The sequence below is a fragment of the Trematomus bernacchii genome, unplaced genomic scaffold, assembly GCF_902827165.1.
Source record: "Trematomus bernacchii unplaced genomic scaffold, fTreBer1.1, whole genome shotgun sequence".
Classification (NCBI taxonomy): domain Eukaryota; kingdom Metazoa; phylum Chordata; class Actinopteri; order Perciformes; family Nototheniidae; genus Trematomus; species Trematomus bernacchii.
The window spans coordinates 6,105,942-6,121,861 of record NW_022987567.1 but is presented as its reverse complement, the minus strand read 5'-3'; the positions used below and the strand labels follow the sequence as shown (position 1 = coordinate 6,121,861).

The 15,920-nt window shown below is 39.8% G+C and overlaps 2 protein-coding genes across 4 annotated transcripts in view; one reads left to right on the top strand and one right to left on the bottom strand.

Annotated features, from left to right (window-relative positions):
* The first annotated feature begins 661 nt into the window (after positions 1-661).
* On the top strand, positions 662-11,200 carry fbxw2 (F-box and WD repeat domain containing 2). Its single transcript, XM_034126024.1, has 8 exons — positions 662-956; positions 2,965-3,257; positions 4,098-4,320; positions 5,401-5,595; positions 6,475-6,608; positions 7,821-7,907; positions 8,018-8,187; positions 9,749-11,200. The coding sequence occupies exons 2-8, from the start codon at positions 2,991-2,993 to the stop codon at positions 10,035-10,037; spliced, it is 1,365 nt and encodes a 454-aa protein (XP_033981915.1). The 5' UTR covers positions 662-956; positions 2,965-2,990; the 3' UTR covers positions 10,038-11,200.
* A 1,528-nt stretch (positions 11,201-12,728) lies between these two features.
* The window catches only part of LOC117478721 (ras-specific guanine nucleotide-releasing factor RalGPS1-like), a 53,254-nt gene continuing 50,062 nt past the window's right edge, over positions 12,729-15,920 (bottom strand). For all 3 annotated transcript variants that reach the window (XM_034125624.1, XM_034125623.1, XM_034125625.1), the window contains exon 20: positions 12,729-15,207. In XM_034125624.1, the coding sequence (XP_033981515.1) occupies positions 15,178-15,207 (30 nt within the window). In that variant the 3' untranslated portion in view covers positions 12,729-15,177. The remainder of the gene's footprint in view (positions 15,208-15,920) is intronic.

Genomic DNA, 15,920 nt, shown 5'->3' with positions numbered 1-15,920 from the left:
AAAGAGGCAAGCGGGGTGAAAATCATATATTCTTTATTATTTACATATTCATTGTTCTTTAAGTTCAGTCTGGAGCAAACAGTACTGTCACATATTTATTTATTTTTATTTGTTTCTACCTTATTGAACAATTATTTCTATACATAAAAAAACAAACATCCTAAGTGTTTATTACATTAATTCGAAAAAGGAGGGCATTATGGACAGAAAACAACAAAAACAAAACAAAAACACAAGTGGTCATTCGGGAATTAAGGTGCTTTTTTTTACTTTTGCATAATTTAAGGAATGTTTTGTCTAATTGAATGTAATTAATAAAAGTATACTTGGGAAATACTGTCACATATTTCACCCGATCCATATTGTGTGTGACACCGGAAGCCAGTGTACCTGCTTATAAAACATGTAAATAAGCCCTATGTTTTGTATTTCAGGCAAATTAGGTCTCATGAAGAGAAAGCATACTAAGGCAACTACAAAACAATATTGATTTTCCAGTGTATCGGATGGATATAGAATGAATTAATAACGTCATTCTATAGAAGTCCACTTGAATGCTTCTGGTTGTTTCGGGGTAGAGGTAAATACTCCCAAGGCTGCTCCTGTCAGACAGAGCTGAGGGTGTATTCCTCCCTTCTGCTCAGATAGCGTTCCCATTATCTTCGGTTTCATGCTGTCAGAAACCTGCTAACGTTATCTCCCTACGCTAATGCTACTAACGTAAACAATGAATAGAAGACTAACGTTACTCTGCTAGAAACGCTCTATTTTACATCTAAATGATCAAGTACTCTCATAATGGCGGTTAGTTAACGTTAGCTACGAAGCTAGGTTACTTGGACAATCCTTTCAACTTGCTTGCTGTCAGGTTAGCGTTAGCTTACGACAGCTAACTTCGCTATGTGAACTCAGTAAGCCAGGAAAGTGGCGATAAAGAAACTCCCTGCAACTCTCTGGTGGGTGGACATTTTGAGTTTATACTTTTAAATGTAACTTAATTTACTAACAGTCATGTATCCTGTTCATTGCTTTGTTTGGGGTGTTACTAGTGGTAGCCAGTTTGCTATTTAATGTTTAGTTGTGTTACTTAGCTAACGTTTGCTACAAAAGTTGCTAACTAGCCAGGTAGTTTATTCAGACTGAATGCACAAACAGATGGACTTCAATTGTTCATAAGAGTTACCTCACATTGTTGTCAGCAGTTTACTATGCCATTGAATTATTTGACACAAAAGCGTCAAATCATTGTGTCTGCTTGGATGCAGCTTCTGGCTAACGTGCATTTTTGGCTTGTAAAATCATAAAAAATTGGATAAATTCATAAGTATACAGCCATACTAATGTAATGTAACTTATCATAAATGGTCGTTTGTTTAACCCGTTGTGAAAATAGTCCAACGTATTCCATTGACATGTTACTGTTTGGCTTGATGGGATTATGTAAACGATTAATGCATGTACTCATTTTCTGTTGTTTTCAAGACCACCAAGTATGCCTTTTTAAAATGTTCATTTTAACATCATAAAGTGGGGGTTATGCTTTCTGTAAAATACTTAGTTGTCACTCAAGGTAGTAGAAGATATTTCCATTCAGTAATCTTAACAGTACTGATGAAAATGCTACATGATAATCTTAAACTGCAAGATATCCATTCACTCAAATGGTTGATACATTGTGTAACTCATTGCATCTATATTATATATTTTATGTAATGAGATTCTCAGATATACAACACATTGTTTCATCTCTTTCAGGATTTATTAAATTGCAATTTGGTAAAACTGTCATACATATGTTACAGCCCTTTAAAGTCAAGACATCTTTTTTGCATGATCAGGTACAACATCATATTGTTATCTCCCAAGTTATCCTAAACACATTATTTTTCAGATGTCTACTCTATGGCTTCTTACAATAGTTGTGTCATCTTGTGTTTAAACAGGGTGTCCGCGGGGTCTTAAAAAGTATTAAAAGTTGATAAATCAATTTAGCGAAAATGTAGGCTATTAAAAAGTATTAAACGGCATTTTCCAATGTATTACATTTTGTAGCTTGTTTTCAATAAGTATATAAATTGTCCAAAGAGGTTGTATTCTACAGTTTGCCTGAATGTAATCATAGCGTAGGTGTGTAGTGTGATTCTGTGTAGTTTATTTATGGCATCCCGTTGGATTTGACGTCATCTGAACAGGACATCGCGCGCTCACTGCTTGATAGCGCGCGCAGGTCCGTTTACGCCGGTTGTTAAACAACATCGTTATGGGGAAATGCAAGTTTGCGTCCAAATGGTTGGAAGATAAGGAGGAAGGACAATCAATACTGTATATAGTAAATGTGAGGTGAAGTGTGTCGCCGGTTAAAACTCAAAGTGGCGATGAGGTCTTAAAATGTATGGAAAGGGTCTTCAAAAAGGTCTTAAAAGGTATTACATTTGACTTCAGGATTCCTGCCTATACCCTGATAAATGATGGGCTGATTTAAAGTCCCCTACGTGTATGGGGGGTACAAATTAGGTCCAAAACTAGCAAGCCACATGAATGTCTGGGAGCAAATACATTTTATATGCTACACGAATACGGCCAGGATCCGTTGACTTTTCGGAATATTGGGTTGCAGATTATCATTTTCAAAAGGGGGGTTCGCTTAGCATGAAACACTTGAAATAACTAAAGGATAAGTTAAAAAAGTAGAAAGAAAGTGAGGTCAAAGAAAACTATTTCTGCTAAAAAAGTGAGCAATGACTGAGAGTCAGAGCTAAACATTTCAGATGTGTGTATCTCACACTGCACTGTCACTTTAATTCATGTACCTTTGTTATTCACGTTTTATTATCTTTGCTTTTAAATGAGTGTTTTTAAATGCCATTTTATAATATGTTTCTTAATGTCTTTCATGTTTGTAAAGCACTTTGAATTGCCTTGTGTTGAAAGGTGCGTTATAAATAAAGTTGCCTTGCCCTGTAGGTGTTGCAGGTCGCTCTCATGTGCCCATGGAGAAGGCAGCCTTTGAGGGGTGGCTGGAGTCAGTCTCCGCCGCTTTCCTTACTCTGAACGACCAGCAGCGAAACCAGTCTCTGGACCACCTCATCTCTCTCAGTGGTGCCGTGCAGCTGCGTCATCTGTCCAATGGACTGGAGACCCTGCTGAAGCGAGACTTCCTGCGCCTGCTTCCCCTGGAGCTGGCCTTCTGCCTGATCCACTGGCTGGACACTGAGACCCTGCTGACCTGCTGCCTGGTCTGCAAGCAGTGGAATAAGGTGACTAATGATGTCTTTTAGTGATTAACGCATACAGGCTGCAAGTTCAATTCCTGTCTAAACTCGTACAGGCTCTGTATCTTCGGGAAACTTCAATTTACTGGATGTTGATTGAAAGGTGCCATCAAACGTCTGGTCGGACTTGTAATCTTGTATCCTTTTCTCCAAACACCAAACAGATCATTGCAGCATCCCATAATCCCCTCTGTTTCAGCCCTGTTTCATAAGTGCTGATTCTCTGTCTGTTACTTTAGATGAAAATAAGGAGCCCCTCCCCACGCCCCTCTGAGAGATATTTGGTTAAAAAGAACACAATGGTGCTCTAGGAGGAGATTCAGGTGATAAGGTGGGGGGGGGGGGTTACCTTGGTTGCTGATTGGCTAATGGTTACACAAGCCAAAAAAATCGTTATGACATCATAAAGTGGCCAAAATCTGATCAGCTCATTTTCAGACAGGTTTTTATAGAAATGGATCAGGACAAAAAGAGAGAGAATCTTTGTTCCTGAAACTTTCAGAGTCTCTTTCCACAGAGGGGACACATGTTGATGTAGAAGAGACATGAAGAAGAGGGGACACATGTTGATGTAGAAGAGACATGAAGAAGAGGGGACACATGTTGATGCAGAAGAGACATGAAGAAGAGGGGACACATGTTGATGTAGAAGAGACATGAAGAAGAGGGGACACATGTTGATGTAGAAGAGACATGAAGAAGAGGGGACACATGTTGATGTAGAAGAGACATGAAGAAGAGGGGACACATGTTGATGTAGAAGAGACATGAGAAAGTGGATTTTGCACAATAGGTGACCTTTAATGTGTTGTTTGCTCCTTGCAGCTGATCAACTCGTGCACTGAGGTGTGGCAGGGTGTGTGCAGGAAGCTGGGCTGGAGGATCGATGAGTCCATTCAGGACGCCCCACACTGGAAGGGGGTGTACCTGAAGGCTAAGCTCCGCATGGTGCAGCTGCAGGACCAGGAGGCCTTCGAGACCTCCTCCCTCATCGGGCACAGCGCTCGAGTTTACGCCCTCTACTACAAGGACGGCCTCCTCTGCACAGGTACGCTGCTCTGACCTCTGGATACATTACCTTATACTGTACAGCCATTACCTGTGTATTAACTATGCCAGTTGTAAGAAGAATTGTTGATTCGGGTTACCAGGGTGCATCCTAATCGCTTATTTTTGCAGTGCAATCGCTGTTGTAAAGCTAAAGTATGTGACCATGTATGAGAGAAAACATAATTATTATTCATTAAATAGCCCCACTTTGACATATTACAACTTTTCACACAGCAAATAAAATTTTCCTTCTGTCTCTACTTTGCTTAAAGTTGAAAGGTGAACTACTTTTTTCTCTGATGTTAGGAAAATATCACTCGACACCAGGTTGAGAATCAATAATCAGGTACTAATTTATTCTTGCAAGAAGGAGCAGAGTTACATCACATACAGAGGATATGGGTTAACTCACACACATGAGGTATGTTGCTCAACGGAGCAGGAAACAACATCAGGCTTATATTATAGTCCAAAATACAGGAGATAACAACCAAGTCGTAAATCGAGGTGGCGCCAAAATCAGCCGCGGGTGTCGGAAAAGCGTCGGGTCATCTGCGATGGGTCATCTGTGACGTCTTCTGGACTTCCTTCACGCCTCATAGAAATGAGATATGTAGGAGACAACAAGTATGTGTCTGTCTACTCATAAAGATCAACAACCTGAAATGCCCTGCCTCCTCCTATCATAGAGAGGCAGCTGGAAGGTCGTACACAGTTCAGAGTCACACATGATATCAGTGCATTAAAACAAACCCAAAGAGGAGACAACAGTATTTTCTCCAACATCTGACAACAGTGGATTTGATCATGCACAAAACGCGGCATTTGTACGCCCCTTATGCGACCTTCAAATATAATTTCCCCTCAGAATATAAACCGTTCCAGTGTACTCCATTGCCATTATAAGGCTTTTTTTTTAATACACTTATCTAATTTTATTGTATTTATTATTACTGGACAATATGACCGGGCAGATTTAAATTTGTCGGACTACACGTTTTATTTTGGTTAAATACGGGCTAACAGAAACATTAGGTGTCACATCATCACATCATCACAGCTGTCCTCTTGTTTTCAGGATCTGACGACCTCTCTGCCAAACTATGGGATGTGCGCACCGGGCAGTGTATTTATGGAATCCAGACGCACACCTGCGCCACGGTGAAGTTCGATGAACAGAAGCTGGTGACCGGGTCCTTCGACAACACCATCGCCAGCTGGGAGTGGAGCACAGGGGCCAAAATCCAGCAGTTCAGGGGCCACACAGGAGCAGGTAGGAAATACTGTTCAAATAATATCTGGTCTGGGCCTTTTCATGTGATCGTGTGATGAACTGTATTTATATAACATGTTTCAACAGTGGTGAAGGGATGAGTCATAAAACAAGTGGTTTTAGATAGAAGCCTGAGGTCTGTGGTTAACACGCTGAGGAGATGTTCACCTTTTTGTTCTACGACATGTCTGAAGCTTCTTTGTGTCATAAAAAGGCGGTTGCTTACAAGTGACCAAATGAGACAACTTTAAAAATCACAAAGCGCGTTAATATGTGGAGATTATCCTGCCGTACAAAAGTTTTAAGTATTATAATCGTGTGTTTGCCAGTGATCTTGATCAAGGGATCCTTGCAATGCTAACTTTCGCCTACCAAAATATATCATTACTGCCTCAATTCATTCAGCGTACGCAGCTCTAGTGTATAACTGTATAACCTCCACGGCCCCTGGTAGACCCCCACACACACATAACAACAAAGACTAGACTATACCACCCCTGTTGTGCAATACTACTTATGTGCAATACATATATACAAGTAAGTAAATAACTGTGCAATATATACTTCCACCTTTAAATACTGTCACCTGGCTGCTATCTCAAAACTGTTACTGGTACTGGATGTGTATTTTGTAAACTGTAAATTGTGTATTTTCTACTTTTATCATTAATATGTTATGCATGCTTCTTAGTTCATATTAAGCTATGTTTGGCTCTTTACTTGCTGTAACAATGTAAGTAAAGTGTAAAAAATGTCCACAAAGGATAATCCAAATCAACCGAAAGCAATGACATTTATGAATGTATGACATCACTTCTGTACTTGGAAGAACACTCATTTGATATTCTGACCTTTTGATAAACTCTTGTGTGTGCTCAGTGTTCAGCGTGGACTACAACGACGAGCTGGATGTGCTGGTGAGCGGCTCGGCTGACTTCACGGTGAAGGTGTGGGCTCTGTCTGCGGGGGCCTGCCTCAACACGCTCACCGGACATACCGAGTGGGTCACCAAGGTCAGGATCCAGACACATAGAAAATACATTTGGTACATTGATAGGTTAGATTGAACAGTTCAAAGCCACTAGTGTTCAGCTTAGTCTCTACTATTGTACATCAATTGTACAAGCCATACATAGTTGATCTTCACTTGAAGGCGTACAATATTCAAACCACAAGTATAACCAAAACAGACCATGTAGCCAAAATGTAGGAGAGTGTTGGACAGACTAACAGGACAAAACAAAAATAATAAAGAATAATAATAAAACAATACAAAGACAAAAAATAAATATATAATAAAGAGGAAGGGGGGGGAGAGAGGTTTCGCTTCTTAAGGCCCGGACACACCAAGCTGACACCAAAGAACTGACACAGACGGACCCCCGACTGTTGTGTTGGCACGGCTGAAAAGACACGACGGTGCGGGACACACCAATCTGAGTAGGGCGTGTCGACGCTCATCGTCGGCCAAAATCGGCTTGGTGTGTCCAGGTCAGGATCCTCACCTCTCACTCAGACTGAAAGGTCACTCATTCAATGCCCCCCCCCCACCACTTCCTCTTGTTATAACACCCTGGCCGTTTCTCAATCGCGAGGATATTGGCTTCCAAGCCAATATTTCAAGGATGCTACGTCATCGAGTGCCGCCGAAGGACTGTTCTAATCTCCAGCATACTTGGAATTCCACCGAGGGCCGCGTCCTTGGTTTGGGGGAAATTTCGAGGCTGCACATGGGTAGACTTCGCGTCCTTAAAATCCCCACAATGCTTTGCGCACGGACCAATTTCCCCAAATCTGTGGCGGAAGATGTAAGGCGGGGCCTCATATGACGCACACCTGCACACTTGCTAGCCTGTTCCACTCTTCGTTTTCCGAATAGCAGGAAGTATTCTTGCCAAGCTTCTGAAGCAAGATACTCGGCTCGGCTGTGCTACCAAGCCAGCATCCTCGCGATTGAGAAACGGCCCCTGAGTCATGTGATAGTTCCAGGGCTTCAAGATTTACAAAGAATAGATAAATCATCTGATATTGGAATTGCTTCAAAATGTGCAATATTAGAGGGAATTAGCATTTGTGTACATTATTCACACGTTTACTGAAATAATCATGTTGTGATTTCTATTCTTAGGAGGATTTGTAACAAACAAATATGTTGTAATAAGTCTGTACTATTTGCTGTCCACAAATGCACTTTTAGAAACATGCATCTTGTGTCCCCCCATCAGGTGATTCTGCAGAAAAGTGAAGTGGAGTCTGTGGTGCACAGCCCTGGGGATTACATCCTCCTGAGTGTTGATAAGTATGAAATTAAGGTAAGGGTCCTTTCTTCTAGACCTTTCTTTCCTTCACTCATCTCATTGTTTATCATGTGGGCTGCTTTACTGGTAAGCGTGCATCTGATGTGGTAACCCCTGTCCCTCAGGTGTGGCCTTTAGGCAGAGAGATCAACTGTAAGTGTCTGAAGACGCTCTCGGTGTCGGAGGACCGCAGCATCAGCCTGCAGCCCCGCCTGCAGTTCGACGGGCGCTACATCGTCTGCAGCTCAGACATCGGGGTCTATCAGTGGGACTTCGCCAGCTTTGAGATTCTCAGGTAGGATAGGAAACATCTCGGAGGTCATTTAGGGACAGCACCTGCTCTGTAGCTTCTGTTAGATGGTCAAACTCAAAACAGCTCAGATTCAATTCAAGATTCAAGTTTATTGTCATGTGTGCAGTGTAGATATGACAATGAACATCTGAGGTCACAGGCTCCTCCAACAGTGCAACACAATAACACAGATAATAGTGCAAGTAAATACAATAAAATAGAATACAATAGAAATAGTCTATACAAGTAATTGGAATATGATATATTAGATCAATTGTTTTTTTGTTTTAAGTTGCAAACAGTCACAAATAATGCAGAAACTATGGCTATAGTTAACAAAAAAAATATTTATTGGTCGACGAATTGTGTGTGTAGTGCAATATATAGAAATAGTAATTATATTATACTTGAATCATATATGTCTCAAAGCAGAACAGCTTTCAACATTCATATTATTTAGAAATGTTATGAACTGTGGAAGCTGTCACAGCGGGAGGGTCCTGCAGGTAAATACATAGAATTGAGATTGAGGTATATTTCGTCTTTATTTTTACTTTGTGTGTATCCTGTTTTTAACTCTGACCCTGTTGCTGCTATAAACGCCTGAACTTAAAATAAAGTTCCATCTTATCTTATTGTTGTGAATGTACTCTCCTAATATCAGAGTACACCTGATAACAAAGGTATCCCAACTGTAGCTGTGTACATGACAGGATGTATGATTACCTAGAAGAGCATCAGGACTGTTTGAGGCATATGATAGCTATGTGATTAACATGATGATTCAGCCTCTATGGAGATAGACATATGACAAGCATGATCATTTCTGACGTGGAGCTAATCTGAAGTAAACATTGAATACTGCTTTCTATTCCTCCATCTTGTGACTGTGTAACTCCCTCTCTTGGATATCAGCATGTGAAGGACACTGTTTGAGATTTTGAGTAAAAAGTCAGGATTTTGAGTAAAAAGTCAGGATTTTGAGATTTTGTGAAAAAGTCAGAATTTAGAGATTTTGAGAAAAAATACATAATTTTGAGAGAAAGTTTAAAAAAATGATTTTGAGAAAAAAGTCAGAATTTTGAGAAAAAGTCAGAATTTTGAGAGAAAGTCAGAATTTAGAGATTTTGAGAGAAAGTCAGAATTTTGAGAGAAAGTCAGAATTTAGAGATTTTGAGAGAAAGTCAGAATTTTGAGAGAAAGTCAGAATTTTGAGATTTTAAGGAAAAAGTAAGATTTTGAGAAAAAAAGTCAGGATTTTGAGAAAAAAGTCAGGATTTTGAGAGAAAATCTGAATTTTTAGAGAAAACTCAGTAGGCCTATTTTGTACATGACAGGATGTATGATTACCGAGAAGAACCGGCATTCCTCCATCTTGTGACTGTGTAACTCCCTCTCTTGTATATCAGCATGTGAAGGACACTGTTCAGGAACTAGTTGATGCTCTGTATGTGATGACTACTTCCATTCTGGAGAGGATCACAAATACATGGATCCTGAGATTGAAGCTCAAGCCGGGGACCAGTGATATTTTTCTAACAATGATCTTATCTCGTGTCCTCAGGGTGATAAAGACGCAGGACCCGGCCAACCTCTCCCTGCTCAGTTTCGGCGAGGTGTTTTCGCTCCTCTTCGACAACCACTTCCTGTACGTGATGGACCTGAGGACGGAGGCCATCTCGGGCCGCTGGCCGCTCCCCGCCTACAGGAAGTCCAAACGGGGGTCCAGCTTCCTGCCCGGCGTCACCTCCTGGCTCAACGGCCTGGACGGGGACAATGACTCTGGACTGGTGTTCGCCACCAGCATGCCGGACCATAGCATTCACTTAGTTCTGTGGAAGGAGAACGGATAGAAGCCACTTGAATCTACAGACTGCTAGGACCAGAGTGTGTGCTCTGAGATACGAACCTACAACATGCATGGACCAAAGCATTTCGTTTTTATCTGTTTCTTCCTCTACACACAGACTCACACATCGAAGGAAGGGAAGGAAACTGGATCTGATGGGCTCCTTGTAGGTCTTCTAAACTTGGACGATAAATCGGCACCAACAAAACCTAAATTCCAAAATAAACCACACTTTAATTCTAATGTAAAGATTTTAAGCGTAACTGTTTCTGGCAGATTGTGCGGGGAGAATAATCTGAAGCTGACTTTAATCCATGGTTTAGTCATTTAGGATTTTTTTTATCAGGATGAGACACGTTCGATAACATCTTTTAAAGAAAGCTTGCCTTAAACACAGTTACTGTAAATAAAGGAGACCACTTCCTTTGCCATCAGATTTTGACCCGAAGGTAAAAATATCATCACGGTTTTCTTTTCTTCCAGAGGAGCCCGAGGACGCTGTGTTCTGATTGGTGTGTCGAGTGGTGTGGTACATTGTCGTGTACCATGTGAAATATTGTGAGGTCCACTGAATACACTTTTCTACGGGACTGGTTTCAGTGTCGGCTTGAGAAATGTGACGTGCCTTTTTCAGTTCCTTTGATGTTACAAAGGAGGATTCCTACCCTGCGTTGTAAATCTTTTAAGTTGATTTGTTCACACTTACTGTGCTCTAACAGTCTGAGATGTCTGTAATTTTATAGTTATCTACCTGACACGACTCGCAAATTGCTTTTATGAATCATCGACTTGTGTAAAGCATCAGGTTTATTTTTCTAAAGCTGAGGACTTGGTGAGCGTTTGGTTCTCTGCAAAACAGACGATTTTAGACTTGGATGAGTGGATTTTCTGGCACGACAAAAGAAACTGTGAGCACGCCTCGTCCTGTGCATCGACATCATGTCACAATTCTTTTTTTTCTGCTTCTACTAAACTCAAACTCCACAGGGTTTCCCCAGAGAGTGTGTGTTGATGTCTTCCTTTGCATCGGGCAGATCAACTCGGATCGATCCGTCCACCAAACCTCAGAACTTTGTCCTGAACACAGACAGTAACACACAGACGTAGGCCTACAGACTGTTCGTGGGGTTAGGTTTTTCAAATCTAATTAAAACACCACCAATATTATATTCTCCTCTGTTTTCTGACCATTGCACCACATTATATTCTGTTATATACAATTCCTGCAGTGCATTGTTCCCGTCACGTGCAACAGCTCGATGTTAGGATGGAGTTCAGTCTCTGATTCCGTAAGTACACTGGTTTAATAAATTGGCATGTATGTTTTTAGGTGTTTTTACACTACTATTTTATGGGTACGGTTCAAACCCTCCTGTTGTCTTCGGGTCAAATCTGACCGATTTACTACTTTCATCAATCATAACTTTTTTGTTTTACATTCGATTGCATCAAGGCTTTATGATATCCTTCACAGTAGACATTTGAACATATACAATTGCTGATCACCACTTTCATTGGATTTTGGATGATTTAGTCAACTTTGTAACACCCATGGTGTTCCCGGTCAAAAATGACAGCCATAAAGAAAAGGAATTAGTAACCATCCGGATCAGATCACACACACACACACACACACACACACACACACACACACACACACACACCACATTTCCCGCTCTTATGTGTCCCTCCCCCCACATGGATCACACCTGGCACACACAAACACACACAGAACAATTTGACACATTTCCCGCTCTTATGTGCCCATCCCCCCACATGGATCAAACCTGGCACACGCAATACATGTTCAGTGTCTGTTCTTATTTACTGCAGTTTTTCATGTATACCAGTAGTCTGATACAATATGTACAGTTTGAAAGGGTGTTAAATGACATTTGGTGATGATTAATGGTTTTTGTGTTAATGTAATAGCAGTTAAAACAGGACCGGTCAAATTTGACCGCGAACACCAAAGTAAGGGGGGGAACACGAAGACAATAGGAGGGTTAAATAAAAGCAGGCTATAAAAAAGGGTGACAACATAAGTCATAAGAGGTAAGATTCACTTTTTCTTGTTTATCTCGTTTGATAGGAGGTATGCTCTAATATTAAGGAATGTATATAATTTCATACTTTGAATTATTATTATTATCCAATACATAAAACAGTCATCGTACTCTGCTGGGACTAGAGGTGGGAAAAGTACTCAGATCTTGTGCTTAAGTAAAAGTAGAAGTACTCAGATCTTGTACTTGAGTAAAGGTAGAAGTACTCAGATCTTGTACTTGAGTAAAAGTAGAAGTACTCAGATCTTGTACTTGAGTAAAAGTAGAAGTACTCAGATCTTGTGCTTAAGTAAAAGTAGAAGTACTCAGATCTTGTAATTGAGTGAAAGTAGAAGTACTCAGATCTTGTACTATAGTAAAAGTAGAAGTACTCGGGTCTTGTTCTTGAATAAAAGTAGAAGTACCAGAGTGTAGGAATACTCTGTTACAGTAAAAGTCCTGCAATCAAAATGTTATTCAAGTAAAAGTAGAAAAGTATTATCATCAAAATATACTTAAAGTATCAAAACTACCACTGACTGGGACCTAAAAACGTAGTATACGTGATACAGTTTATACTGGACAGATAAAATAATTTGAATTTCACTTCAGAGTCTTAAGATATTAAACAAGCATGTGCTACAACCCCAACATGTTCAACTGTTTCTTTAATTATACATATTTACTGAAGTGGTAGTCTTCAAATAGCGTGTGAAATAAAAAACGTTGAATAAAGTGTACATCAACAGCAAAGTGACATGACGGCAACATGTTTGTTTACACTCATCGTAAAAGTAATGCAGTAATATCCATCAATGCAGTACACCTTGTTCAGCTCGTCTGCAATAATAAAATAGTACAATACTTAATAAAAACCAAAACACAGGCTCAGTAATGCACAGGTGATGAGTGTAAAGTGTGCACATTTTATGGTCTATTTTACTGGATGAAAATGGTATTCTACTTTCACAATGTGCTGTGGTTTAAAAAGGACCACATGGTGTGTTTTCTCCCCAGCAACCATTAGTTTCCATTGTTTTTTTTAAAATTAATTAGCAAAGACTTTTTCGGGTTATGCAATTCCATTTTTTCTGCAATTTATACCCTTCATACACACTCCGATAAATCAAAATAGGCGAGTTTCAGCGGTCTGCTAATGGACTTTCCGAAATGAGCTGTTCTATAAATGATATGACTTGCATTGAATGGGCTTAATCACAGCTGTGGTCCTCTTCATATTAAACAGAGCCTTCATGACTGAATCACACAACATTTGGACTAGTTGAAGAAATGTTAAAAATAGTCCACATTTTTTTTTTTTTAAGTCAAGGTCAATACATGAATGAAAAACATCAAAATTATGAAATTCTTTACAACATGATTACACTTGACAAGTACTGTAATTGTTTCTCAATCTTCTTTTTGCCACTTTTTGCAATATTTTAAATAAATGACTGACAGTTACAACAGGGAAACATTAGAAATATGGCATTAGTGAATTAGTTCTGCTCCATTGAAATGTTTCTACTCTTAAAGGACCGTTCAGGTTTATCACAACTGGGATCTTTGCTTCATATCATCAGATAGATTGGAAACAAACCAACATATTAATCAGATTATCTTGAACCCCTTTGTTTCAAGATGCATAATTAAAGGTTGTTAAATTCATCGTTTTACAGGAAAAATCTTAAAGGCCCTATTTCTAGTTTCATATCAGTATGTAGCGCCTCTTCTGTGACATGTCTCCTTGCTTTAATGGTTAAAAAGCTCTTTATTTCTCTCACACTGCCGGTACTTCTTTTCACCCTCCGTCTGAAACCAGGACCCAGTCTGCTCTGATTGGTTAGCTGGCCGGCTCTGTTGTGATTGGTCAACCTCTTAGATATATCCCGCCCCCTTCGCCTTTCACTTATGTGTTGGAGCGCTAGCCAATATTAGTGAGAGTGTTACAAAATGATGTCACCACGTCTCTCTCTCTCTCTCTCTCTCTGTAATTTGTGACCATAACAAAGTCCAAACTTCTTCAAAAAAAAATCCGAGTTGTGATAAACAATTATCCTTCAAATAAATTCAATGCTGCTTCTGAAGCAGGTTATTTACCAACGTCTTCCCTCATTCCTTCATTTTGAGTTTCAAACAAAGTGTTAGATTGGTGAATCGAATATAATGTTTCCCTTTTATGGCCAACTGTCAAAAAATAAACTCTTTTACAAATAAAAACAGTATTTACACCCACCCAAAGTGTTGTACTTCATTGCTTAGAAACAGCTGGCTCCTCTGATTGGCTACTGATTGTAATGATCACCTGGTGTTGAGATTTGTTCTGTAGAAAATGTGACTCGTTGCTATTTTTGTAAACCTTGTTGAACAGGAGGACTACCAGCTGAGGTAGCAGGGGGGGGGGGGGGGTGACCTTCAGGCTCTAAAAGCCCTCTTCATGCTTCCCTAGTGTTTACGTACGACTACTAATTCTACGATTTAGGAACATGTTCAGTCTGTAAGTCACAGGGCTGAAGGTGATGAAGACTCCTCTCTGTCCTCTGCTCTTCCACCGTGGTAATAATAAAACCGTCACATTTTCCGTCGGTTCACAAGTTTGGGATGCGTGTCTTTGTCCCGGTATGATGAAATGCAGAAATAGATTCACAAATGTAACCACTCGATTAAAAGTGGTAAGGGGTTTCTGTGTTAAAACCCCCGAGCTCCATGGAGAGGCTGTATAACACTGGTCTGCTCCTCATCCTCCCCCAAACAGAAACCCAACATGGGCCAAAAAACATACGCTGTTCACATGTTTTAAGCAGCATAACAAAGTCCTCCATTAACTCCATTTGTCCACAGTTCACATTTCATTTAGTCCTGGTAAAGAAAGAAAGCAGGTGTTGGCGTACACAGTCACTTATTCAGTTTAAAGAGCTTCTTCATCACTTCTTCATCACTTCTTCTTCACTTCTTCATCACTTCTTCTTCACTTCTTCATCACTTCTTCATCACTTCTTCTTCACTTCTTCATCTCTCCACTGGGGTCCATGTTTGAGTCTCTGCTTCCCAAACCCCATGAGTTTGGCACATTAACGTCCCGCTGGTTGGAGTCTGCTCTCATTCAAATGACATGAGGTTTGCTGGTATCTGTGGAAAGAAGAGCATAAATATTTAATATTAAAACAAAAGAAGTTTCCTTATTTGTAAGAATTGGAAAAAAACAACATTTTGTACATAATTTGATTTCATTTTCCTGATGATTCAACCCAAAGCAACATACAATAAGTGCAATTATCCATGAGGAGACTACCTGAGGACAGCAAGAGTGCTGCAGATACATTAGCATCAAATAAGCCAAACCTTTTAAGTGCTACGACCAGAAATACAAATAAAAAAATAACTCAAATCCATTAGTAATCAAGTCCACATCATCACTTTATTTTATAACTATTTTTCTTTTTGTATTGCTCTTGCTATCTGTATTGTTATTATGTTATTATGTTGCATTGTTGGAGAAGCCTGTGACATAAGATTTTCAACTACATAATTACTCTGTAGCTATGTCAGATTGACAATAAAGAACCTTGAACCTTGAAGTCATGGAGGCATAAGATTCTAAGGAATTGGACAATTAGGCTGGGGGGGGAAAATGCATCCAAAGTTTAACAAATAACTCAAATATTTGTAGGCTTTTACTTTTCGATTTTATGTTTTTTTCCCCCATTTGCAACAAAATATGAATGCAACATTGCTTTATCATGACCATATAAGGCTCTTTTGGCAAACCTATATATATATATATATATATATATATATTCAGCAGATACAGAGCAACCTCAGCTTTCATAATGAGTCATGTG

Bases quoted from the DNA above. Each gene is read 5' to 3' on its own strand.
- fbxw2 (XM_034126024.1), top strand. From the start codon at position 2,991: ATGGAGAAGGCAGCCTTTGAGGGGTGGCTGGAGTCAGTCTCCGCCGCT. The intron at 7,908-8,017 runs GTAAGGGTCCTT...CCTGTCCCTCAG, and splicing joins TTGATAAGTATGAAATTAAG to GTGTGGCCTTTAGGCAGAGA. The intron at 8,188-9,748 runs GTAGGATAGGAA...TCGTGTCCTCAG, and splicing joins GCCAGCTTTGAGATTCTCAG to GGTGATAAAGACGCAGGACC.